General features: G+C 47.3%; 2 protein-coding genes across 21 annotated transcripts in view; both read left to right on the forward strand.

Annotated features, from left to right (window-relative positions):
• LOC8067566 lies at positions 6,922-10,547 on the forward strand. Its single transcript, XM_002464629.2, has 5 exons — positions 6,922-7,505; positions 7,796-8,232; positions 8,565-8,660; positions 9,429-9,488; positions 9,959-10,547. Exons 1-5 carry the CDS (start codon positions 7,391-7,393, stop codon positions 10,181-10,183), a joined length of 933 nt encoding a protein of 310 aa, XP_002464674.1. The 5' UTR covers positions 6,922-7,390; the 3' UTR covers positions 10,184-10,547.
• Positions 15,754-20,184, forward strand: part of LOC8062777 (protein OPAQUE1) — a 51,334-nt gene continuing 46,903 nt past the window's right edge. For 7 of the 20 annotated variants that reach the window (XR_002455376.1, XR_002455386.1, XR_002455385.1 and 4 more), the window contains exons 1-6: positions 15,754-16,122; positions 16,245-16,388; positions 16,652-16,797; positions 16,883-17,039; positions 17,148-17,206; positions 17,552-17,708. Coding sequence is in view for 11 of the 20 variants with exons in the window: in XM_021465523.1 (XP_021321198.1) it covers positions 15,988-16,122; positions 16,245-16,388; positions 16,652-16,797; positions 16,883-17,039; positions 17,148-17,206; positions 17,552-17,708 (798 nt within the window). In the remaining 9 variants the exon portion in view is untranslated. The remainder of the gene's footprint in view (positions 16,123-16,244; positions 16,389-16,651; positions 16,798-16,882; positions 17,040-17,147; positions 17,207-17,551; positions 17,709-20,184) is intronic. The other 13 variants (XM_021465508.1, XM_021465484.1, XM_021465487.1 and 10 more) reach the window with 3 other exon arrangements.

A 20,184-nucleotide genomic window follows, 5' to 3' on the forward strand; every position in this document is an offset into this window, starting at 1 on the left:
GCGCCGACGACGCGTGGGTCTGGCATGCCCGATTCGGGCATGTCAACTTCACTGCTCTCCGCAAGATGGCGCGAGACGAGCTCGTTCGCGGATTGCCCCTGCTCAGTCAGGTCGAGCAAATCTGCGATGCGTGCCTCGTCGGCAAGCAGCGTCGTGCGCCGTTCCCGCAAAAGGCACAGGGGCGCTCCACCGAGGTCCTCCAGCTCGTCCACGGCGATCTCTGCGGTCCGATCACGCCCCCGACGCCCAGCGGTAATCGCTACTTCCTCCTAATGGTTGATGACTACTCGCGCTACATGTGGGTGGCTCTGCTGCCGTCCAAGGACGAGGCAGCGTCGGCCATCAAGCGCATCCAAGCCGCAGCCGAGAGGAAGACCGGGAAGAAGCTGCTCGCCCTCCGTACCGATCGGGGAGGCGAGTTTGCCGCGGCGGACTTCGTGGAGTACTGCGCCCAGCTAGGACTGCGTCGCGAGCTCACGGCACCACACTCACCGCAACAAAACGGTGTCGTGGAGCGCCGCAACCAGTCCGTCGTCGGCACGGCGCGGTGCATGCTGAAGGGAAAGGGGCTCCCTGGAGTCTTCTGGGGCGAAGCTGTCTCGACGGCAGTGTACCTTCTCAACCGCTCCTCGTCGAAGAGCATTGGGGGCAAGACCCCCTACGAGCTCTGGACGGGCAGTGCGCCGGGCGTTCATCATCTCCGCACGTTCGGCAGCATCGCCCATGTCAAGGTAACGGCGCCTAACCCAAAGAAGCTAGATGACCGAAGCCGGCGCATGATCTTCGTCGGCTACGAGGCCGGATCCAAGGCATACCGAGTGTATGACCCCACCACGCGCCGGGTGCACGTCAGCCGCGATGTGGTGTTCGACGAAAGCTCCCAGTGGGTTTGGCCTGCTGGGCACGACGGGAGCGACGCCGACTTCGTCATCAACGAACCAGCCGAGGCGACGCCCACTGTGATCACCACCACAAGCACAACGGTGACCGAGCCCTCCTCGTCAGGCGTGCCGTCGGGCATGACGTCTCCAGCGCCGCCGGGGTCTCCCTTCGCCACGTACGCCCCAGTGCACACTCCGTCCTCGACTTCGACCCCAGGGGCGCCCAGCATGCAGCCAGCAAGCAACGTCGAGTTTGCTACGCCGCCGTCCGGGTTCAGCGAGCAGCTGGACGTCGACCACGACGACGAGGGACCATTGCGGTTCCGGCGCGTCGACAACATCATCGGTCAGTCCACTCCACCGGGTCTCGCTGAACGAGATCTGGAGGAGCATCTCATGCTGGCGAGCGACGCCGAGCCGGCGACGTTCGAAGAGGCCATGCGCCATGAGCACTGGCGCCACGCAATGCTGGACGAGATGACGTCCATTGAAGCAAGCGGCACCTGGGAGCTGGTCGATGCTCCTCCACGCGTCAGACCAATCGGCTTGAAGTGGGTCTATAAGACCAAGAAGGACGCCTCGGGAGTCATCACCAAGTACAAGGCACGCCTCGTCGCCAAAGGCTACGTGCAGCAGCAGGGCATCGACTTCGAAGAAGTGTTCGCGCCGGTGGCCAGGCTTGAGTCCGTGAGGTTGCTTCTTGCTCATGCCGCGTCCCAGGGCTGGGCAGTGCACCACATGGACGTCAAGTCCGCCTTCCTAAACGGCGTGCTCCAGGAACAAGTCTTCGTCGAGCAGCCTCCTGGTTTCGTCCTGCGCGGGCACGAGAAGAAGGTCCTGCACCTTGTGAAGGCGTTGTACGGTCTGCGTCAAGCGCCCCGCGCCTGGTACGCCAAGCTCGATGCCTCACTGATCGAGTTGGGCTTCCAGCGGAGCACCTCTGAGCACGCTGTGTACCTGCGCGGAGCGGGCGATCGACGGCTCGTCGTCGGGGTCTACGTGGACGATCTGGTGATCACGGGCGGCAACAACGGTGACATCAACACGTTCAAGGAGGAGATGATGCTGAAGTTCGAGATGAGTGATCTCGGTCTCCTCCACTACTATCTGGGGCTCGAAGTCACCCAGAGTGAGACCGGGATCACCATCTGTCAGAGCGCCTACGCCGCCAAGATCTTGGAGTCGGCTGGGTTGGCCGGATGCAACCCCAGTCACACTCCCATGGAGCCCCGCCTGAAGCTCAGCAAGATCAGCTCTGCACCAGCCGTCGACGCAACCATGTACCGCAGCATCGTCGGTTCCCTTCGCTACCTGGTGAACTCAAGGCCCGACCTCGCCTATTCGGTGGGGTACATCAGCAGGTTCATGGAGAACCCCACAACCGAGCATCTGTCAGCTGTCAAGAGGGTACTCAGGTATGTTGCAGGGACACTGCACTTTGGGTGCTGCTACAAAAGGAAGAAGGAAGCCCAGCTCGTCGGTTACAGTGACAGCGACTTGGCCGGCGACATTGACACCCGCAAGAGCACCACCGGAGTCGTCTTCTTCCTCGGCGGCAACATCATCACCTGGCAGTCTCAAAAGCAACGCGTCGTGGCTTTGTCCTCCTGCGAGGCAGAGTACATAGCCGCGGCCACAGCAGCTTGCCAGGGAGTGTGGCTTGCGCGCCTCCTTGCCGAGCTCAAAGGGGGGAAAGCAGCCACCATCTCGCTGAAGATCGACAATCAATCCGCCATCGCACTCAGCCGGAATCCCGTGTTCCACGACCGGAGCAAGCACATTGATGTGAGATATCACTATATTCGCGAATGTGTCGAGGAGAACAGGGTTCAGCTTCAGTCCATTGGGACGACCGAGCAGCTGGCGGACATCTGCACCAAAGCCTTGGGGCGCGAACAGTTCTGTGATCTGCGCTCCAAGCTTGGAGTTCTTCATGTACAGTCAGCACACTAGGAGTAGGAGGAGATTTGTTAGATACTCCTATGTGCTGGGTAGATTAGGAATGCACGTTTTTCCACTTCTTGCATGCGCGCAGACACCGGGCTGTGGTGATCGCGCGCTCAACTTAGCGGTAGTTGCATGCATGCCGCCATGGCCGGATGAACTCGGTGCGTGGGGATGGACGCGCACAAGGATCGGGTCATGCGCGCCATGGCCGGTATGCCCTCTCTGTTTTTTCCCATAAAAGGAGAAATATACACCGGAAAACGCTGCGCAGTTTGGCAGCACAAAATCTTCCTCGCACTCTGCGTCGCTCAGTTTCTTGCATCCGCGTTTCTGCTCGCCGCCGGCGTCCGCTGCGCGCACGCCGCCGGCGTTCGCCGTCGACCACGTCTGACACAGCACCGGTGGGCTCATCTTCTCTGACCTGCTCCACCTCGGCGCACCGGCGGGCTCATCTTCTCCGACCTGCTCCGCCTTGGTCTCGCCGTAGCTTGCTCATCGGCGCAGCATCCTTCTCCGCGTGCTCCTGCTCGGCCGGTGGAGAGAGGGGGAGAGAGGGCGAGCGGAGGAGGCAAGCAGAAGGAGAGCGGGGAGGGTGACCGGAAGCGCGACCGAGCTGGCTCAAGCCAGGCCCCAGAAAAACGGATCCACCCTCCGTTTTCTGGGAGCCAGGCCCTGATGCGTACGGCGGCATGGTGAAGCCTGGCTTAGGAGCGAAAACAATCAACCAAACAGGCTTGTTTGAGCTCCAACTAGCCTGTCCAGGAGATAACCAGCCTACCAAACACACCCTTTCCGCATGCAGTGCTCCTTGTGGCATTTCCCGCGCGTCCTGCTGTCCTTTCCCCTCTTTCCAATCGCACATGCATGTTCATCCGGAAAAAGGTGAAATCAATAAGCCATGTATATGCCCCAGGCTGCCGGAGTTGGGAGCATGGTTCTGGGATTCGGCCCGAAAGCACCGAATTTCACCGAAATTCGTCCAATTCGGCCCAGCCCGAGACAAAACCAAACCGGTCAAAATATTTCGGCCCCATTCAAATTTCCAGCCCGTTTCATAGTCCAACTACAGCCCATGAAGGTTTCTCCATCGGTTCTGACCCTAAAAACTTACTCACGTTGCCTAGCTTTCCTGCAAGCCGCCGCCAGCAGCTTCGTCTCCTACCTGTGACGCCTGCGCCAGTGCACCGTGAAAGCCATGGCTACTTCCCTACGTCCGAGCTTACACCATGTACACTCCTCGACGCAACCCGCATGCCATGGTCGCTCCTCGACGGTCGCAGTCGCGTCGTCACTGCATCAGATATGTCTTTGCTGCCATATTCATCCCTGCTGCAACCAGCACATCGTCGCTGCCCTCCCTGCCACCTGCGTGTTCCCCGTCGGCGCTGCGTGAACCCTCTATGAGCCCACTGCAATTCCTGATAGTTTGGGAAAATTTTCTTCAAATTTGCGCAAATTTCATTTAAATTTTGAGTGGATACCGGTCCGAATTTTCCGAATTTCGCCCAATTCGGTGGGCTCCGAATTTTTTTGAGAAAAGAATCCCAGAACCTTGGTTGGGAGCACTGGATCGATTTAGCCAGCACAAGGCCATGAGCAACTAGAGGATACCAACTTGGATTTTGAGCTGCATCGTGAGTCGTCCGTACGGCCGGCGGGCTTCGGTGGCCAGCAGCCTCGAGAAGATCCTTGAAGAGAATGAGCACTTGACTACTTGAGCAGCAAACTACATAGGAGACGGCATCCATCTAGGACAGGAAAACATGAAGAAAATCGGAGACTACAGAAATAGAGAGTCTGGTTTAAAGACTCTGTTGTGGATCATATCTATTTTGACTGTATTAGAGAGCCAATTTAGAGATTCACGTTTACATATGCTTTTGGAGATGCTCTAAGGATGGAGGGAAGTATATATGCACTTTGGTTGTAGTCGTGAGGGCTAAGATCGTGCAGGATGGGCTCATGGGCCGTTTAGAGGCCTGCATTACATTAGTTTCTATAGAGCTCATGCTTGGATCTGATATCGACAGCTAGGATTAAGAACTGCAGGGACAAGTCCTGGTGGCCAACTGTAGACGATCTAGTTCCAGCAGGAGCAGTCATGGCGAAAGGGACCCGAAACCTGATTCTCCGCGGATAATTCCTCCACTGAGGATCAGGGATGGAAGAAATTTGCTCCCCATGGGAAGACTAACGGGAAAATTCCCTCCCATCGGGTCTTACGGGTTCGGAGATGTTCTCCCTGTCCTCATACCCGAAACCCGCATACCCGCCCTGCTAATCTCTATAACTAAAAATTATAGAGAGGACCCATCTACTATACCTATGGTGAAGCCACAACTCTAATCCCTTTTACTATGTCAATAGGCTATCTTATCAACCCAGGCCCCACTCACCCATGCATGCAAAATTGTTTTAGCGGATTAAAAAAAATCATAACTCTTAAATCAAAGATATAAATTAAATTCCAATTGCACCATTAAATTTCTTAAAATAAATCCTTCAAAACAAGATCACACATGGATATATTTAGATAAAATTTTATTAATGAATATTTATCTCTACAACTAAAAATTATGGAGAGGATCCGTCCACAACTCCCATCTCTTTGATGGTCTTTTTTACTACGCGATGACACGCTATCCCATCAACCTAGGCCCCACTCACCTATGCATGCAAAATTATTTTAGCGAATTAAAAAAGTCATAACTCCTAAACCAGAGATATAAATTAAATTCTGATTGCACCATTAATTTTTTTATAACAAATCCTTCAAAACAAGATCATACATGGATATATTTAGATAAAATTTTATCAATGAATTTTATCTTATAAAAATAAAATATTTTCTTTCATTAAGTAGAGATAATATTCTAGGTTCAACAGACAATGTTCTGTCTTTGTAAAAAAATTATCGATTTAAAAGAATAGTATTTTAGTTTTAGGTTTATGAAACTGATATTACAATATACATAAAAATACATAAATACATGACATAGATAAAAATAATAATAAAATCTAGAGTAAAAAGCATAAGAAAAAAATAAAAACACAAAATGGAGAAAAAATTCAAATAATATCAAAGGGTTACTGTAAATATATTTATAGAACATTAACATCACTAAATACATCATAGAACATTATTAAATATATTATAGAACATCACATCTATTATAGATTACATGTATACTAAGTGAACACCATAAGAAACATCATAGAACATCACATGTATACTACGTAAACATGACATAGCACAACATAAAACACTAAAAATATACTACATAAATATCACATATATATATAGAAAATAAAAATAAAAAAATAAAATTACTAAAAAGAAAATTATAAAAACAAACATGATTAACAAATGATAAAAAGTGCATAGAGCAAATAAAATAAATAAATAATTTAAATAAGGATAAAATATGATTAAAAGGAAATAAAATATAAAATAAGAATGAAGAAACATAGAAAACCTAAAAAGAAAAAAGAAAAACACATAGAAGCAAAGAAGAATAATAAAAATAAAACCAAAAGAAAAAGAAAATAAAAGGTAAAATTAAAATAAGAAAAGAATAAGGAAAGGACAAAAAATAAAATAATAAACTGAAAAAAATGAAAAAGAAAGAATATAGACAGAAAAAATAAAATAATAATAAAAAAATAGAGTATATGGATTTTAAAACCCGTAACAACGTATGGACATTAACCTAGTAGATACAAATATACAAAATATGGATGGAGAGGCGCAAGACGCCAGGTTTAACATTCAGGCCTTGTTTACTTCCAAAAATTTTTGCAAAATAGGAATAGTAGTACTTTCGTTTGTATTTGACAAATATTGTTCAAATATGGACTAACTAGACTCAAAAGATTCGTCTCGTCAATTTCGACCAAACTGTGCAATTAGTTTTTATTTTTATCCATATTTAATACTCCATGCATACGTCTAAAGATTCGATGTGACGGGAAATCTAAAAAAATTTTGCAAAATTTTTGGAGAACTAAACAAGGCCTCAGCTAACCCTAATCCCATCACCCCAGGCAGCTACACACCCAGCCGCCAGCTGCTCCCTGCTCCCATCCCCTTCCCACCCAGCCGCCCCTCCGCTAGCACCCAACAGCCAGCTGCTCGGGCTGCTGCCGCTCGCCTGCTCCCAATCCCAGCGACCCAGCCTCCCAGAGTCCATGATTCCCCAGCAGTCAGCATCCAGCCAGCAAGCAGCACTCACTGCACGTCAAGGCGGCCAGCGGTGAGGGGCGCGACTACCGACTACGAGGCCGCGAACACGACTGCCGACCGCGAGGCAGCGAGCGCGACTGTGGCACTGCGCTGCGCGAGGCCGCGACCCTCGGGCCCCAGCAGGCCGGCACCCCGCGACCGCGAGTCTGCGATTTAGGCTGCGCGGTGCGGCCACATGCTCCTGGAGTTCTGGTCACCATTGGATACAAGTGAACGGCCAGATATCGAGCGACTGCAGAGATAAGTCGTGGTGGCCACTGCAGACGATCTGGTGTTGGGGTTGCGGCGGCGCCGACGAGACGGAACACCACCGAGCGCAATGGCGAGCTCCGCGCTGAGACGGTCTATCCCGCGGCGTACCTCGCTCCGCCACTCCGTTCCTCCCCACCTGCCGCCCGCAGCTGCCGGCGCCTTCCGTCGTTCGTTCCAGTCTGGTGAGCACCCATACACCCTCCGATCCCCGCGTCTCCCTGGCCTCCCATGAGCGCTATCGCTCGCCTCCTCGTGCGGTGTGGTGGTAGTAATTCTAAACACTTGCGAAGTCGGCGGTCACAGAAAATTGAATCGTATGGCCTGGGAGATTTAGTTCTGACGGGAATCCATAGCTTTCTCGTGACAGAAACCATCATTTCCTTACACTTGTGGTGTAATGTTTTAAGAATGATGAACTGTCTCAACCAGGATGATGTTGATATGCTTATCTTGTCTGACTGTTGCTGTGCAGGGGATGGTGGGGAGACCGTGGAGGAATTCGATGAACGGCTGTTTGGGAGCAAGGGCACAGAAGAAGGGTCTCTCTATGCGAAGCTTGACAGGGCTGAGAATGCTAGTAGGAGATACGGCATGGGCTCTGGAATGGGTGGTTTCGCTGGGTTGGGTGATAGGAGGAGCTCTGGGTCATCCATGGGTCGTTTCCCTGGGTTCAATGACAGGAGCGGCTCTGGGTCAGCCATGGGTGGTTTTGGTGCGCTTAGCGACAAGAGCAGCTCAGGGTTCATTGGTTTATATGATTCTTCGAATGATAGTATAAATCAGACGCTGGGTAATGTGGCACGCTTCCAAACAGATGATGACAGCAGCGAAGATGATCAGTGGGAAGAGGATGATTTTGACTTCAGGCCTGATGTGACGTATAGGCGAGGATCGACTTATTCTGTTCGGGTAAGCAGGAGCTTGGTTTGTCAATGAGTAGCCATAATTATTGGATTAATCTAATATCTTTTGCGACCTTGAGGTTTTTGTTATACTGAGTAAGTGTGTGGGTTTGAAATGTCTGTGCTATCCTGAAATCACAATAAAATCGTGTACTTTACGTCTTTACTAGCTGATGGTTGTTAACGAAATGAGAGTTTCATTTCTGATATGCGGAAATCCTCTTTATAATACCATGTGTAGTTTACAACTTTATTTCTTCAATTATTAGTTTATTCAGTATCTGTCATTGTGTGGCTGCTATTCTAATGCCCTGTTTCGTTCAATTGTAATATGTGTAGGACCTTGACCTTACAAGACCTGCAGCCGCAAAGAATCCTCCTAGACCACAGTTTGAAACAACTACAGCGGAGGTTTTGAGGAAGGCTGATTTTAGGGTGAGTATATCTGCCTGACAACACAAGGAAATTGCAATTGCCTACAGTTTCTATTTTCTACTCAAATGTATCATGTGCTCCACTGCTTTGTAAATTATAGGACTGCTAGGTAACACAAAGTTCAGGAACACAAGGAGTCTATGCTGATCTCAAAATGCTTCCTCTTTCCTCTTTCAATTAGAGGAAGTCATAGCCTTTACAGTGTTAACCTGAAGCTCTGTTATTTGTTTGTTGTTAATATGAGTTTTCCCACATATGTATCTGCAGAACATGACTAACAATCACTATTAGCAGTAAATTTATCTTACTCTGGCATTTTCTTCTAATTTGCTACTTGTTTTATTTGATTTTAGCAAATTTAAGATAGTTTTTTGCAGTGAAATACATGTTAATACTATATGATACTAGTTTAATTACTAGTGCACACAAGAAGCTTTTATACATACTGGGATGGTTTTGGTTGCAAATACTTCACTGTGACAAGTATCAAAGCACAAATTTGAATACAAGCCATGTGTTGCATGTTCCAGATTCCAAAGTGTATGAAATGCATATATTTTGATTGATCGGATCTACATGCAAAGAAAGTCAGTTGTGTATAAAACTTTGTCAATAAATATTTACTGTTAGTTGCCTCTTTGCAATGAAGAGACGTGTAACATTTCTCTCAAGATTATATCTTTGATCTGATTGATGAATTCTTATGGTTTGGCTACAAGTACTTTCCAGTTTCATTTTTTTTAATATATTTGGAACTGCTCCTTGCAGAACGTTAGATTCCTCTCCCACTTTCTTACGGAAGCTGGAATTATCATCAAGAGAAGCCAGGTAATCACTACTCCCCAAGTACTCAACTAATCATTAGATATGATGACGGACTTTTTGGGAAGATATTCCTGCTTTTTAGTTGAGTTATCAGATCCTTTTGTGTTAGATAGTTGCTTATCATGCATATTGGGAGCAGCTGTCCTCACTCCTCAATGCATTACCCCATCCTAGTATGCTGTTATCCTTTTGGATTTGGAAAGGCATCCTGATACCACTGTTGTGCCAGGATCATATTGCTGGACGTTGATCTTTTCAGTGACTTGATTCTAAACATGATTCATGTGATTGAAAACGAAGAGCTGCACATACCATCATATATTCAACCGCACATATCCACTGCTAATGCTCTTTTTTCATGTGCTTCCATGTTTACCTTTTACATTACTACCTTAGAAAGAACCTTACTTTTGCACTTGTAATTTTGTATCAATGCATATGCGATGGTTTACACCTACTCATTTTCTTCACAGACCCGTATAAGTGCAAAAGCTCAGCGTAAGATTGCAAGAGAGATCAAAACCGCGCGTGCATTTGGGCTAATGCCTTTTACAACAATGGGTAGAAGACCATTCATCTTTGGCAGAAGTGCGGAGGAGCACTATTCAGAGGAGGAATATTTCGGCTTTGGGAGGCAGAGGGATAGTGAGCCTGTTGAGGATAATGGGGACGAGGAGCCAAATGTGGAGGTTGCATAACATTCTGGAGTATCCTTTTCCAAGTGTTCGTGTTCTTCTGCCGGCCTCATTCAACATAATGCTCCTTTTTCGTCTTCAGAGCATAGCGTAGCTCAGCTTAAATAAAACTGTAACATCGCACTTATTCTGTACACTTGTGTCTTGCTCACCTGTGCCATCATAGCAAAATATCCCCAGCTTGATATCCTCCTGGTTGGAGACCATATATGCAATATGAAATGGAACATGGGATCAGTGCTTTCCTGTGCGCTGGGAAACTTGAGGTAGTTGTACTGATTTCAATTTTCTGTTGGATATTGGTTGGGCTGATGCCACCGACAGATCATGAATTCATGTGCTGGTCGTTGACAGCTTCATTTTTCTATTGCTTTTGGAGGATTTTGTCTGGCTATCTCTGAAAGAATGTATAGAGCTCGGTTAAGAACTTAAGATATCCTCTAGCATCTTTGTGGCATAGAAAAGGGTTATGCTCTGGAGGTGCTCATGGGCTCATGGGTCTAGTTTCTGTGGGTGTCCGCCAGGTTGTTTTTTTAGAAAAAAAAACTAAGTGCCATTTATGAAATATAAATTAGGAAATACATCACGTTATAGTGTTTTCTTTTTTGTGGTTGCGTGTCACGTCGGTGTTGGTGCACGGGCGAAGTGTCAATTCGGAAACCGGTACCAGAATATAACGTGTAGCATATCCGCAGGCACGGAAACAATTTACATTGTGGACCTAACACTTGTCGATATTGGCAAAATTGCATCTAAATTCAACCTGGCAATAAAAATGAACGGCGGGCATGAAAAAGAGATGAATGTCACTATCATATTCTATCTATTCCTTTCAAGAAGACAAGGCGTGTGATGCAGCATTTTATCTGCCTGATAGAATCATGCACCGCGCCGCAGTAATGCGGTTTACTACTTCATCCCAAATTACAAGACATTCTAAGAATATTAAATAGTCAGACTAAATTTATATGATAAAATAATAACATTTATAATATTAACTATATATCATTAGGTTCTTTATTAATTATATTTTCATAGTATATCCATTTTATATCATAAATCTTTATATTTTTTTAAATAATTTTAGTCAAATTTAAAATATTTTGACTCTCTAAGATTGTTGCAATGCGTTATAATTTGGGATGGAGAAATACTTCACAAACTGACGACGCAAGAACCTTACAAAGGTGTATGTCTTGTTTGGATTTACAGATTCCCCTCGCTGGAAACCCTAAGTCATTTCATCCTCTCTCCTCTCGCCTCTTGGTCTCTCTTAGATGCCTGATGGCGGCGAAGGGCAAAGACAACTTCAAAGGGCGACGACGACTCACCGTCGTCTCCGCGGCCACAGACCCCACCTCGTCTTCTCGTCCTCCGGCAGCCGCAGCTCTAGAGCTCTAACGAAGTAGGTACATTCGCCATCCCCTTCTGCTCTTCTTCTTTCTCTCACTCAGTGGCACTGACTCACTCCCTCTTCTATAGATCTACGGATCCGCTACTGCGAGGAGTTCTGGCTCCGTCGTCTTCGTCGTCGGTGATGTCTAGGTAAGAAAGACAAACCCTAGATCTGTAGCCTAACCCTAACCCTAGCTCTTATATGCTCCATTTTTTATTTTTTTCTTTCATCTTGAGTTCTTGACTGTTGTTCTTGCCTTCTTCGTTTTGGCAACCGATTGAGGCCAGGGCAAGTGACGATGCCAGCACGACCTCCCTCCGTCTCTAAGGACACGGTGGAGGCTAGTGCCACTGCCATGGCCGAAGAGATGGAGAGGGTCCGGGACCTCCCTGGTGACGACGATGATGACATGGGTGAAGAAGAGTTAGAAGAGCTCTTCGGTCGTGGAGCTATAGCTGGTGGAGATGGCGCACATGACCCCATCGACCTTGATGGTGATGAAGACCGTGATAACACTAACACGACCAGGACCAGGTATCACGCCCCTCTACCTCTGATGTGTGGCAAGATTTCAAGAAGCTATTTAAGATGGGTCCCAAAGGTAAGAAGATCAGGTATGGCGTTGTCTGCATCCATTGCAAAAAGGAGTACTCTAGTAGATCTTCCATTAGCACTGGCCACCTACGTCGTCATAGGGATAAATGTGCTAAGATGCAAGAGAAAACTAGGGGGTTTAGTCAGTCTCAGAATTCTTTTAATCCTGATGGTTCTATGCGTAATTGGAATTATTGTCCTATGCGTGCTCGTACTGAACTTTGTAGGTTGCTTGCTTGGGTAGATGTTCCTATCGGCTTTGGTGAATCTACTGCTTTTAAGGAATACATTAATAATGCTCATAATCCTAAGTTTCAGGTTGTCTCTACACAAACCACCACAAGGGACTTAACCAAAATGTTTTCTGATAGAAAGAGTAAGCTTGTTGAGGTCCTATCTTCTGATTCTGTTAATTGTGTGTGCCTTACCTCTGATATATGGTCTGACAAAGCTAAAAAGGATTACGTTAGTGTTGTTGCTCATTACATAAACCCTGATTGGCAATTAGAGAAGAGGGTTCTTGGTCTTGTGCTTATTGATTGTTCCCATAATGGACAGAACATTGCTGATAGAGTTGCATCTGTTCTTGGTGAATATGGTGTGCTTGAAAAGGTGTTTGCTGTTACATTGGTCAATGCTGCATCTAATATTTCTGCCATGCGTATGCTTAGACCCATTTTGTCTAAATATATAGGTCTTAAGGTCCCTTCAGAGGATCCAAGACATCCAGAATCTGCTATTAGTACTATGTTCTTGCATCAGCGTTGTGCATGCCATATAATAAACTTGATTGTTAAGGAGGCACTTGATTATCTTAAACCTTTGCTTGAAGTTTTTAGAACTGCAATATCATTTCTAAACTCATCTAACCAGAGAATTGCAGCATATAAGAACTACTGCATTGCAGCTAGTTATAGGCCTAGTTTCAGCTGGACATGGATGTAAGGTGGAACTCTACATATCTCATGCTTAAGACTTTGTTTCCTCACAAGAAACCTATCACTACTTTTTATACATGCCAACTATCCTAGAGGTGAGGAAGGTGAGTTGCTGCTAACTGAAGAACATTGGGTTGCTGAAAAAGTATTTAGGTTTCTTGAACTCTTCTATGATGTTATTGTTGCCTTGTCTGGTGTTTACTATCCTACTTCTCCACTTATGCTTTATTAGCTAGTTAAGATAGCTATACACCTAAAAAATTATGCTAATGACATTCATCTAAGAAATGTGGTTTAACCTATGGTAGATAAATATAATAAATATTGGAGGGACATATCTTTACTCTATTCTTTTGCATTCATCTTAGACCCTAGAGCTAAAATGAAGGGTTTTTCAAAAGTACTGAGGAAATTGATGAACCTTACCAGTATAGATTACAATGCTTACTAGGTTGGTACTAGAGCAAGGCTTACTGATGTTTACAATAAGTATGAGGAGAAATATGGAGCTGTTAGGTTGAGGAGGACTGTCCCTAAGAAAAGATCTGCCTAGGATGAAATATATGATGATTGTAGTTCATCTAGTGGGGGTACTTCACTGCTGCATTCTATTCTTAATCTGTCTAGAGATACATCTGCTACTGCTTTGCTGCTACTTCTACAACTTCTAGTGCTTCTGAACTTGTCTCATACTTAGACTATGACACTATTAGCCAGTTGGATGATTCATTTGACATCTTGAGATGGTGGCATGAGCACAAACTAACATATCCAGTGCTGTCCATCATGGCTAAAGATGTTTTAACTGTTTTTCGTGTCTACCATATCTTCAGAATCTACGTTTAGTATGACTGGTAGGATCATCGAGGAGCAGCGAAGGAGGCTAAAGCCGGAGACAGTGGAGTGGCTCACTTGCATCAAGGACTCGGAGTTGGCGGAGGCAAGGTTGCAACAAGTGTTGAGGACAAGAAGCTTGAAGAAGAATTTGAAGAACTCTCTTGATTAGTGCTCCCGCTACCAAGGTAAATCCCTAACTTCCTCTTCTTCTTTTGCTAACTAGTTACTAATCCTAATGCTATACACCTGAATTTTTTTTCAGCTGGCCTGTAGGGAGCTTGAAGCTTTGAAGAAGTAGTCTTCATCTTTATTACTTTAATCTATCCATTTTGTTTGAACTTGGTCTGTAATATGAGAACTTGGACAGTTGGACTGTGTGTGACGTAAGAACATTGAACTTTCATGGAACTTGGTTGTACTCTTTTCCTGCCTAGGGTTTCTCACAAAGGTGAGTTTTACCTAGATAGGTTTTTAATGAGGCAGCCATTGCACTAATCTCCCAAATATAACCATTTTGTTAACTATTATGTCTTTATGTGTGTTTCTGTGATTCTGTTAATGTTTGAATTACTTAACTTGTGTATATGTGTTGTGATTCTATGTAGTGCCTGGGCCGGCACGGGGCACCGTAGTGCCTTCGTGCCTGGTGGCACGGTACAACATGACACGGTTAAGCCCTGATAGGGCCATGCCTGGGCCAATGGTTGGGCACGGTGGCACTATCAGGTACGCCACGACGGGCCACTGTGTCACCCGCGCCCGTGCCTCGCCGTGCCCATGCCGTGCCGGACGGCCCGTTTGGGAAACTATATATCCATACATATTCTAAGTACCTAACCCTTCTAGGAGATTCTAGTTAGCCAAGTTATTGAGGTAAATATATATAGCTCAATCTCAGCCCTTCACATGGAAGGTGGAGGAAGCCTGTCCATATGCTACAAAGTATTATCCAAAATTAGTTAACTAAAGATAGATTGGAAAACAACATACACCCTTTGGAGTTGAGTGGCTGAGCAGTGTACAACATATTTACATAGCAGGAGAGTCACTGATGCAATGATTGGACCTTAACTCAATGAACAAGTGAACAAATATACAATAAGCCTTTAGTCATAATATGCACGTGAGACGAAGGGACATGTAGCACCCATTTGACCCAAAACAAACTTCCATGGACAAAGTGGACACCATGTAAAAAATGTCATTACGGATGCACCTTCATAGTCATCACAGAACCACGCTGTGATAAAGGTTTGTCATGTCTGTAATAACTACGTACTACCGATGTGCTTAAGGGTATAAGCATTTGTGACGCAAACAAGCCTTGTCTATATTGTCACCCTTTTAGCGACGCTGTTGCGAAAACGAGTCAGCAATAAGTACTAACTACACATGCTTGTTCGGGACAAGGATGTCGATTTTGATGTGCTCCATTCCACAATGGTGTACTAGGTTAGTTGTCATATAGAAAATGTCCCTAAAAGCTTCAATTACTAGAATCTGTGCTAATTCTTAGAATCCGTGCTAGTTAATTTTTTTTAAGTTTGACCAATTTTATAAAAAAGAGCATCAATATATATGACATAAAATGAGTATCTTATGAAAATATATTCTATGATAAATCTAATGGTATCAATTTGATATTATAAATCTTAGTGTTTTTTTAGAAATTTGGTCAAAAATTTAAAAAATTGACTTATGACAACTCTAAAAGTTGAAGCTTATAGGAACAAAGGAGTAATTTAGAAGACAAAAATGCTCGGTTCACCAATTTGGAAGATAAAAATGCTCGGTCGACCCACCCGTCGTCTTCCACACATTCTCTGATTCTCTCTCCTGCCCCGCCATTTCCTCCAACGGTCGGTTCGTCCGCCCCACACGCGGGCGCTCGAGCGCGACTTCCGCCATCTCCGTCCCTTCCTGAATCCCGACCACCTCTCCTTCCATATGGGCAGTCCTACTCCAACCGCCTGGATCCCCCCACAAACCGCAGCGCCACCGCTGCGACGCCTCCTCCTCCTCGCTAGCTAGCTGCTGCCGCGATGATCTTCCGTCCCGGCACCGCCGTGTGGGTGGAACACCCGGACCTCGCCTGGGCCGAGGCTGAGGTCGTCTCCTCGCCCGCCTCCCCGTCCTCGCCGTCCTCAGTCTCTGTCGTCCTATCCACCGGTGTCAAGGTGAGGGCGCAACGACCCAGACAACCCACTGTTTCGATTTCCAAGCCCCGCTGTGTGCACTGCAGCCTAGGTGTTCGTCGAATTGCTAACTTCGTGGCTGGGTCGGTTTGGCCGTTGGGCAGGCTGTAGTAGACGGTAGGAAGGTCCTGCCACGGGACACGGAGGGCGATCTTGCTGGCGTCGACGATATGACCAAGCTTGTCTACCTCCACGAGCCTGGGGTGCTCTGCAACCTCGCACTCCGATACACGCTCAACGAGATCTACGTGAGTGTCTTCATCTTTTCCACTCTGTCTTTAATCTAACAATGTCCATTGGTTGCACATTAGTTGTCCTGTAAGAAGTCCTTCTAGGAGGATAGTGGCCTCGTGTAAGATCATGTGCGGGTCCAATGTATGTGGAATTGAGGGAAGGGATTATTTTTCCAATCTGTGTGCTAGCCCATATGTTGTGTTTCGTGGAAACATGTTGCTAATGTTGGTGTTATGTGTGCCAAAACATTATTCCGATGATTATGTTGTTTCATCAGACATACACAGGGCGCATCTTGATTGCTGTGAATCCTTTTGCAAAGCTCTCCCATATGTATGATATGCATATGATGGAGCAGTACAGAGGTGTGCAGTTCGGTGAATTGAGTCCACATGTTTTTGCCGTTGCTGACGCATCGTACAGGTATGAAGCATGGAAACCAGCTTGCAGCGTGTTAGTTAGAAATTAGAATATGGAGTTTTACATGGCATATTTCTCTTTCTTGAAGAGCTATGGTTAGCGAGAACTGCAGCCAGTCCATATTAGTCAGTGGAGAAAGTGGTGCTGGAAAAACAGAGACCACCAAACTCATTATGCGATATCTTACTTTTGTTGGGGGTCGTGCAATTGGTGATATCCGCTCTGTGGAGCAACAAGTTCTAGAGGTAACTTTCAGTTTTCTCATCAATTCTTTTGGTGCATGATTAACATGCCCTGTAAAAGGCTTTATGTTTCCTCAACTATGCATCTATCCTGCTCTCATTTCAATGCAGTCAAATCCACTGTTGGAAGCTTTTGGTAATGCACGGACAGTGAGAAATGATAACTCCAGGTGAACTTCTTTACTTCTTTCATTAATTTTCTTGGAGTCAATCAACTTATTTTACTATTTTTCATAAAAAGAATGCTTGTTTGATTCTTTGGCCGTACAACTATATACATCTTTTATATTTGATAGCCTTTGAACAGTGAGGGTGCTATACTTATTAATTTTTCAAAGGTGCTAGTGTTTTAGGTGTAATCCTCATTATAAAAAGAAATGAAGCTAGACACTTATATCAGTATGCTCATAGGTGTGAGAAAAAAGTTGTACATAGGCATGATAGTATATTACTAGTAGGTGTACTGCTTTCTTCTATATACCCATTTGTTTACTTACTAGTTTATTTCACTGCAGTCGATTTGGGAAATTTGTTGAAATTCAGTTTGACAAATCCGGTAGAATATCTGGGGCTGCAGTTCGAACTTACCTCCTGGAACGGTCTCGTGTTGTGCAAGTTTCTGAATCTGAAAGGAATTACCACTGCTTTTATCAACTTTGTGCATCTGGGAAGGTTTGTTTACAGACACAGACCTTTGGTGTTTTTATATTAGTTATTATCCCTGAGACTAATTATGATGTTCCCCATAATATGAAGCTGTAAAATTTGGATCTGGAAAATCCCTACTTTGTTTTCCAGGTGTTAGAATTAATTGCTATTTACTGTAATCACCTAGTTACTTGTGTAATCTCCTAGCTATTTACTCCCCTAGCTTGCTGTGCCAAGTTAATGCCCTACTGGCCCCTTGGGACTCTGGCTGGACCCTTGGGACTCGGCTGGCCCCTTGGGCCACCCTCCTCTAGTCTATTTATATGTAAACACCTCTGTAATCTCGTCACTAAGCAATCCAAGCCTGTTTGGCTGTCTTCTATCATGGTATCAGACTAAAACTACGATCTATCTGCTTCCGCTCCCACCCCACCCAACCCAAGCTGTCGCGCGCCAATGGCCGCCTCTGGCTCCTCCACCATGGCTACCGCGGCCAAGCTCCGCGACGAAGCCCTCTCTGCTGCCAAGCGCCTGGAGGACGAGGCCTCCTCTCTGCGCACCTCCAACACAGAGCGCAGCCAGCAGCTTGAGGAAGAAGCTACCCTTCTCAAGTCCGCTGCCGCTGCCCAGGAGCGTGTCCGCGCTGCTGCTGCTAATCTCAACAATGAGCGCGCACAGGCAGATGCCCTGGAGCAGCAGGCCGCGGCCCTCCTGGATCGCCTGCGCACTGAGTTTCCGGACGACAACGCTGATCCAGAGGATGACGACGTGCGCTCTGCTTCCTCTGAAGCTACAGCCATCGCCCACCTCCACAGTCAAGCTGCTGCCGTCCAGAACATCAAGAACTTAATCCCCATAGTTCTTGATCTTCAGTCCTCCAACTACTCCAAGTGGCGCGACTACGTCCTTCTCATCCTCGGCCGCTTCGCCTTGAAGGATCACGTCCTCATCGACTCCCGCCCCTATGATCCGGCGTGGTCACGCATGGACTGCGTCGTCCTCTCTTGGCTCTTCAACACCATCTCCGCTGACCTCCTGGACGTCGTCCATGAGCGCGACGGCCTCACCGCTTGGGCAGCATGGCTTGGGATTGAGCAGCAGTTCCTCAACAATCGCGAGTCCCACGCCATGCTCCTCGACGCCGAGTTTCGCACCCTCTGCCAAGGTGCCCTCTCCATTGATGATTACTGCCGCAAGATGAAGAGCATGGCAGACGCTCTTGCCGACCTCGGCGAACCCATTTAGGACCGAACTCTGGTACTGAACATTCTGCGAGGTCTCAATGAGCGTTTCCAGTTCATGTCCCAGCTCGTCACCCGCCAGAGGCCGTTCCCGTCCTTCGCTGATGTTCGTGCTGACCTCCGGCTGGCCGAGCTCAACATGGGGACGCCCTCTGCCCCTCCTTCGGCTCTCGTCACCGCGCCATCCACCAGGCCACCTACTTCGCCCTCACCTACGCCTCCACGCCATCATCAGGCTGCTGCTGCTGGCCATCAGCTGCTGTTGGACAGCCATCCAGTGGCAACCACGGCCGCGGCCGCCGTGGTGGGCGTGGCTCTGGCGGCTCCCAAGGCAGTGCACAGGGCGGTACTGCACCAGGCACACCGCAGTGGCCATCGCTGCTCAACCCCTGGACCGGTTCCATCCACATATGGCCAGGGTCCACCGCCGGCGGGGCCCATGGCCCTCCACCACGCGCAGTCCAGCCTGCACCACCGCTGCAGCAGGCTCTGATGGTAGGCGTGCCACCTGTGTACCTCCTCCGCCGGCTCCAGGGTCCTACTACTCGTAGCCACCTCAGGCACCTCCTGCTTGGGCGCCATGGACGCCTGAGGGCCTCGCCAGCACCTTCAGCACCGCCACTCACCCCGTCACCGAGTTCCTCGGATTGGGTGATCGACTCGGGTGCCTCCTCCCACATCACCGCAAACCCTGGTATGGTCACCGTTTCGCCATGCTCTTCCTTTCCTTCCTCCATTGTCGTAGGCAACGGTGCCACCCTTCCTGTCATTGGCACCGGTTATGCTGTCCTTCCTGGACCCTTTTGCCTCGATAATGTCCTTGTTGCACTTGACATCATAAAAAATCTCCTTTTTGCTGTTGAGTTTGACTCTCTTGGTGTCTCTGTGAAGGATCTCCGTACCCAGAACACCCTCCTCAGATGTAACAGCACGGGGCCTCTCTACACTCTACAGCTACCTTCATCCACCACCGGCTCCTGCGCCCTTGTCGCTACTCCTTCGCCGACTACCTGGCACAGGCGTCTTGGTCACCCTCGGCAAGGCTCCACTTTAGCACCTCGCTCAGTCATCCTCGATTGTCTGCAGCAAATCTGAAGATGACTCCATCTGCCACGCCTGTCAGCTTGGGTGCCATATACGTCTTCCTTTTTTACTACTTCTCTGTCTAGAGCAGCCAAGAATTTTGATTTAATTCATTGTGACCTATGGACATCTCCTGTTGTTAGTGTCTCTGGTTTCAAATATTATCTAGTCATTCT

Source organism: Sorghum bicolor, chromosome 1 (assembly GCF_000003195.3).
Source record: "Sorghum bicolor cultivar BTx623 chromosome 1, Sorghum_bicolor_NCBIv3, whole genome shotgun sequence".
In the NCBI taxonomy this organism is placed as follows: domain Eukaryota; kingdom Viridiplantae; phylum Streptophyta; class Magnoliopsida; order Poales; family Poaceae; genus Sorghum; species Sorghum bicolor.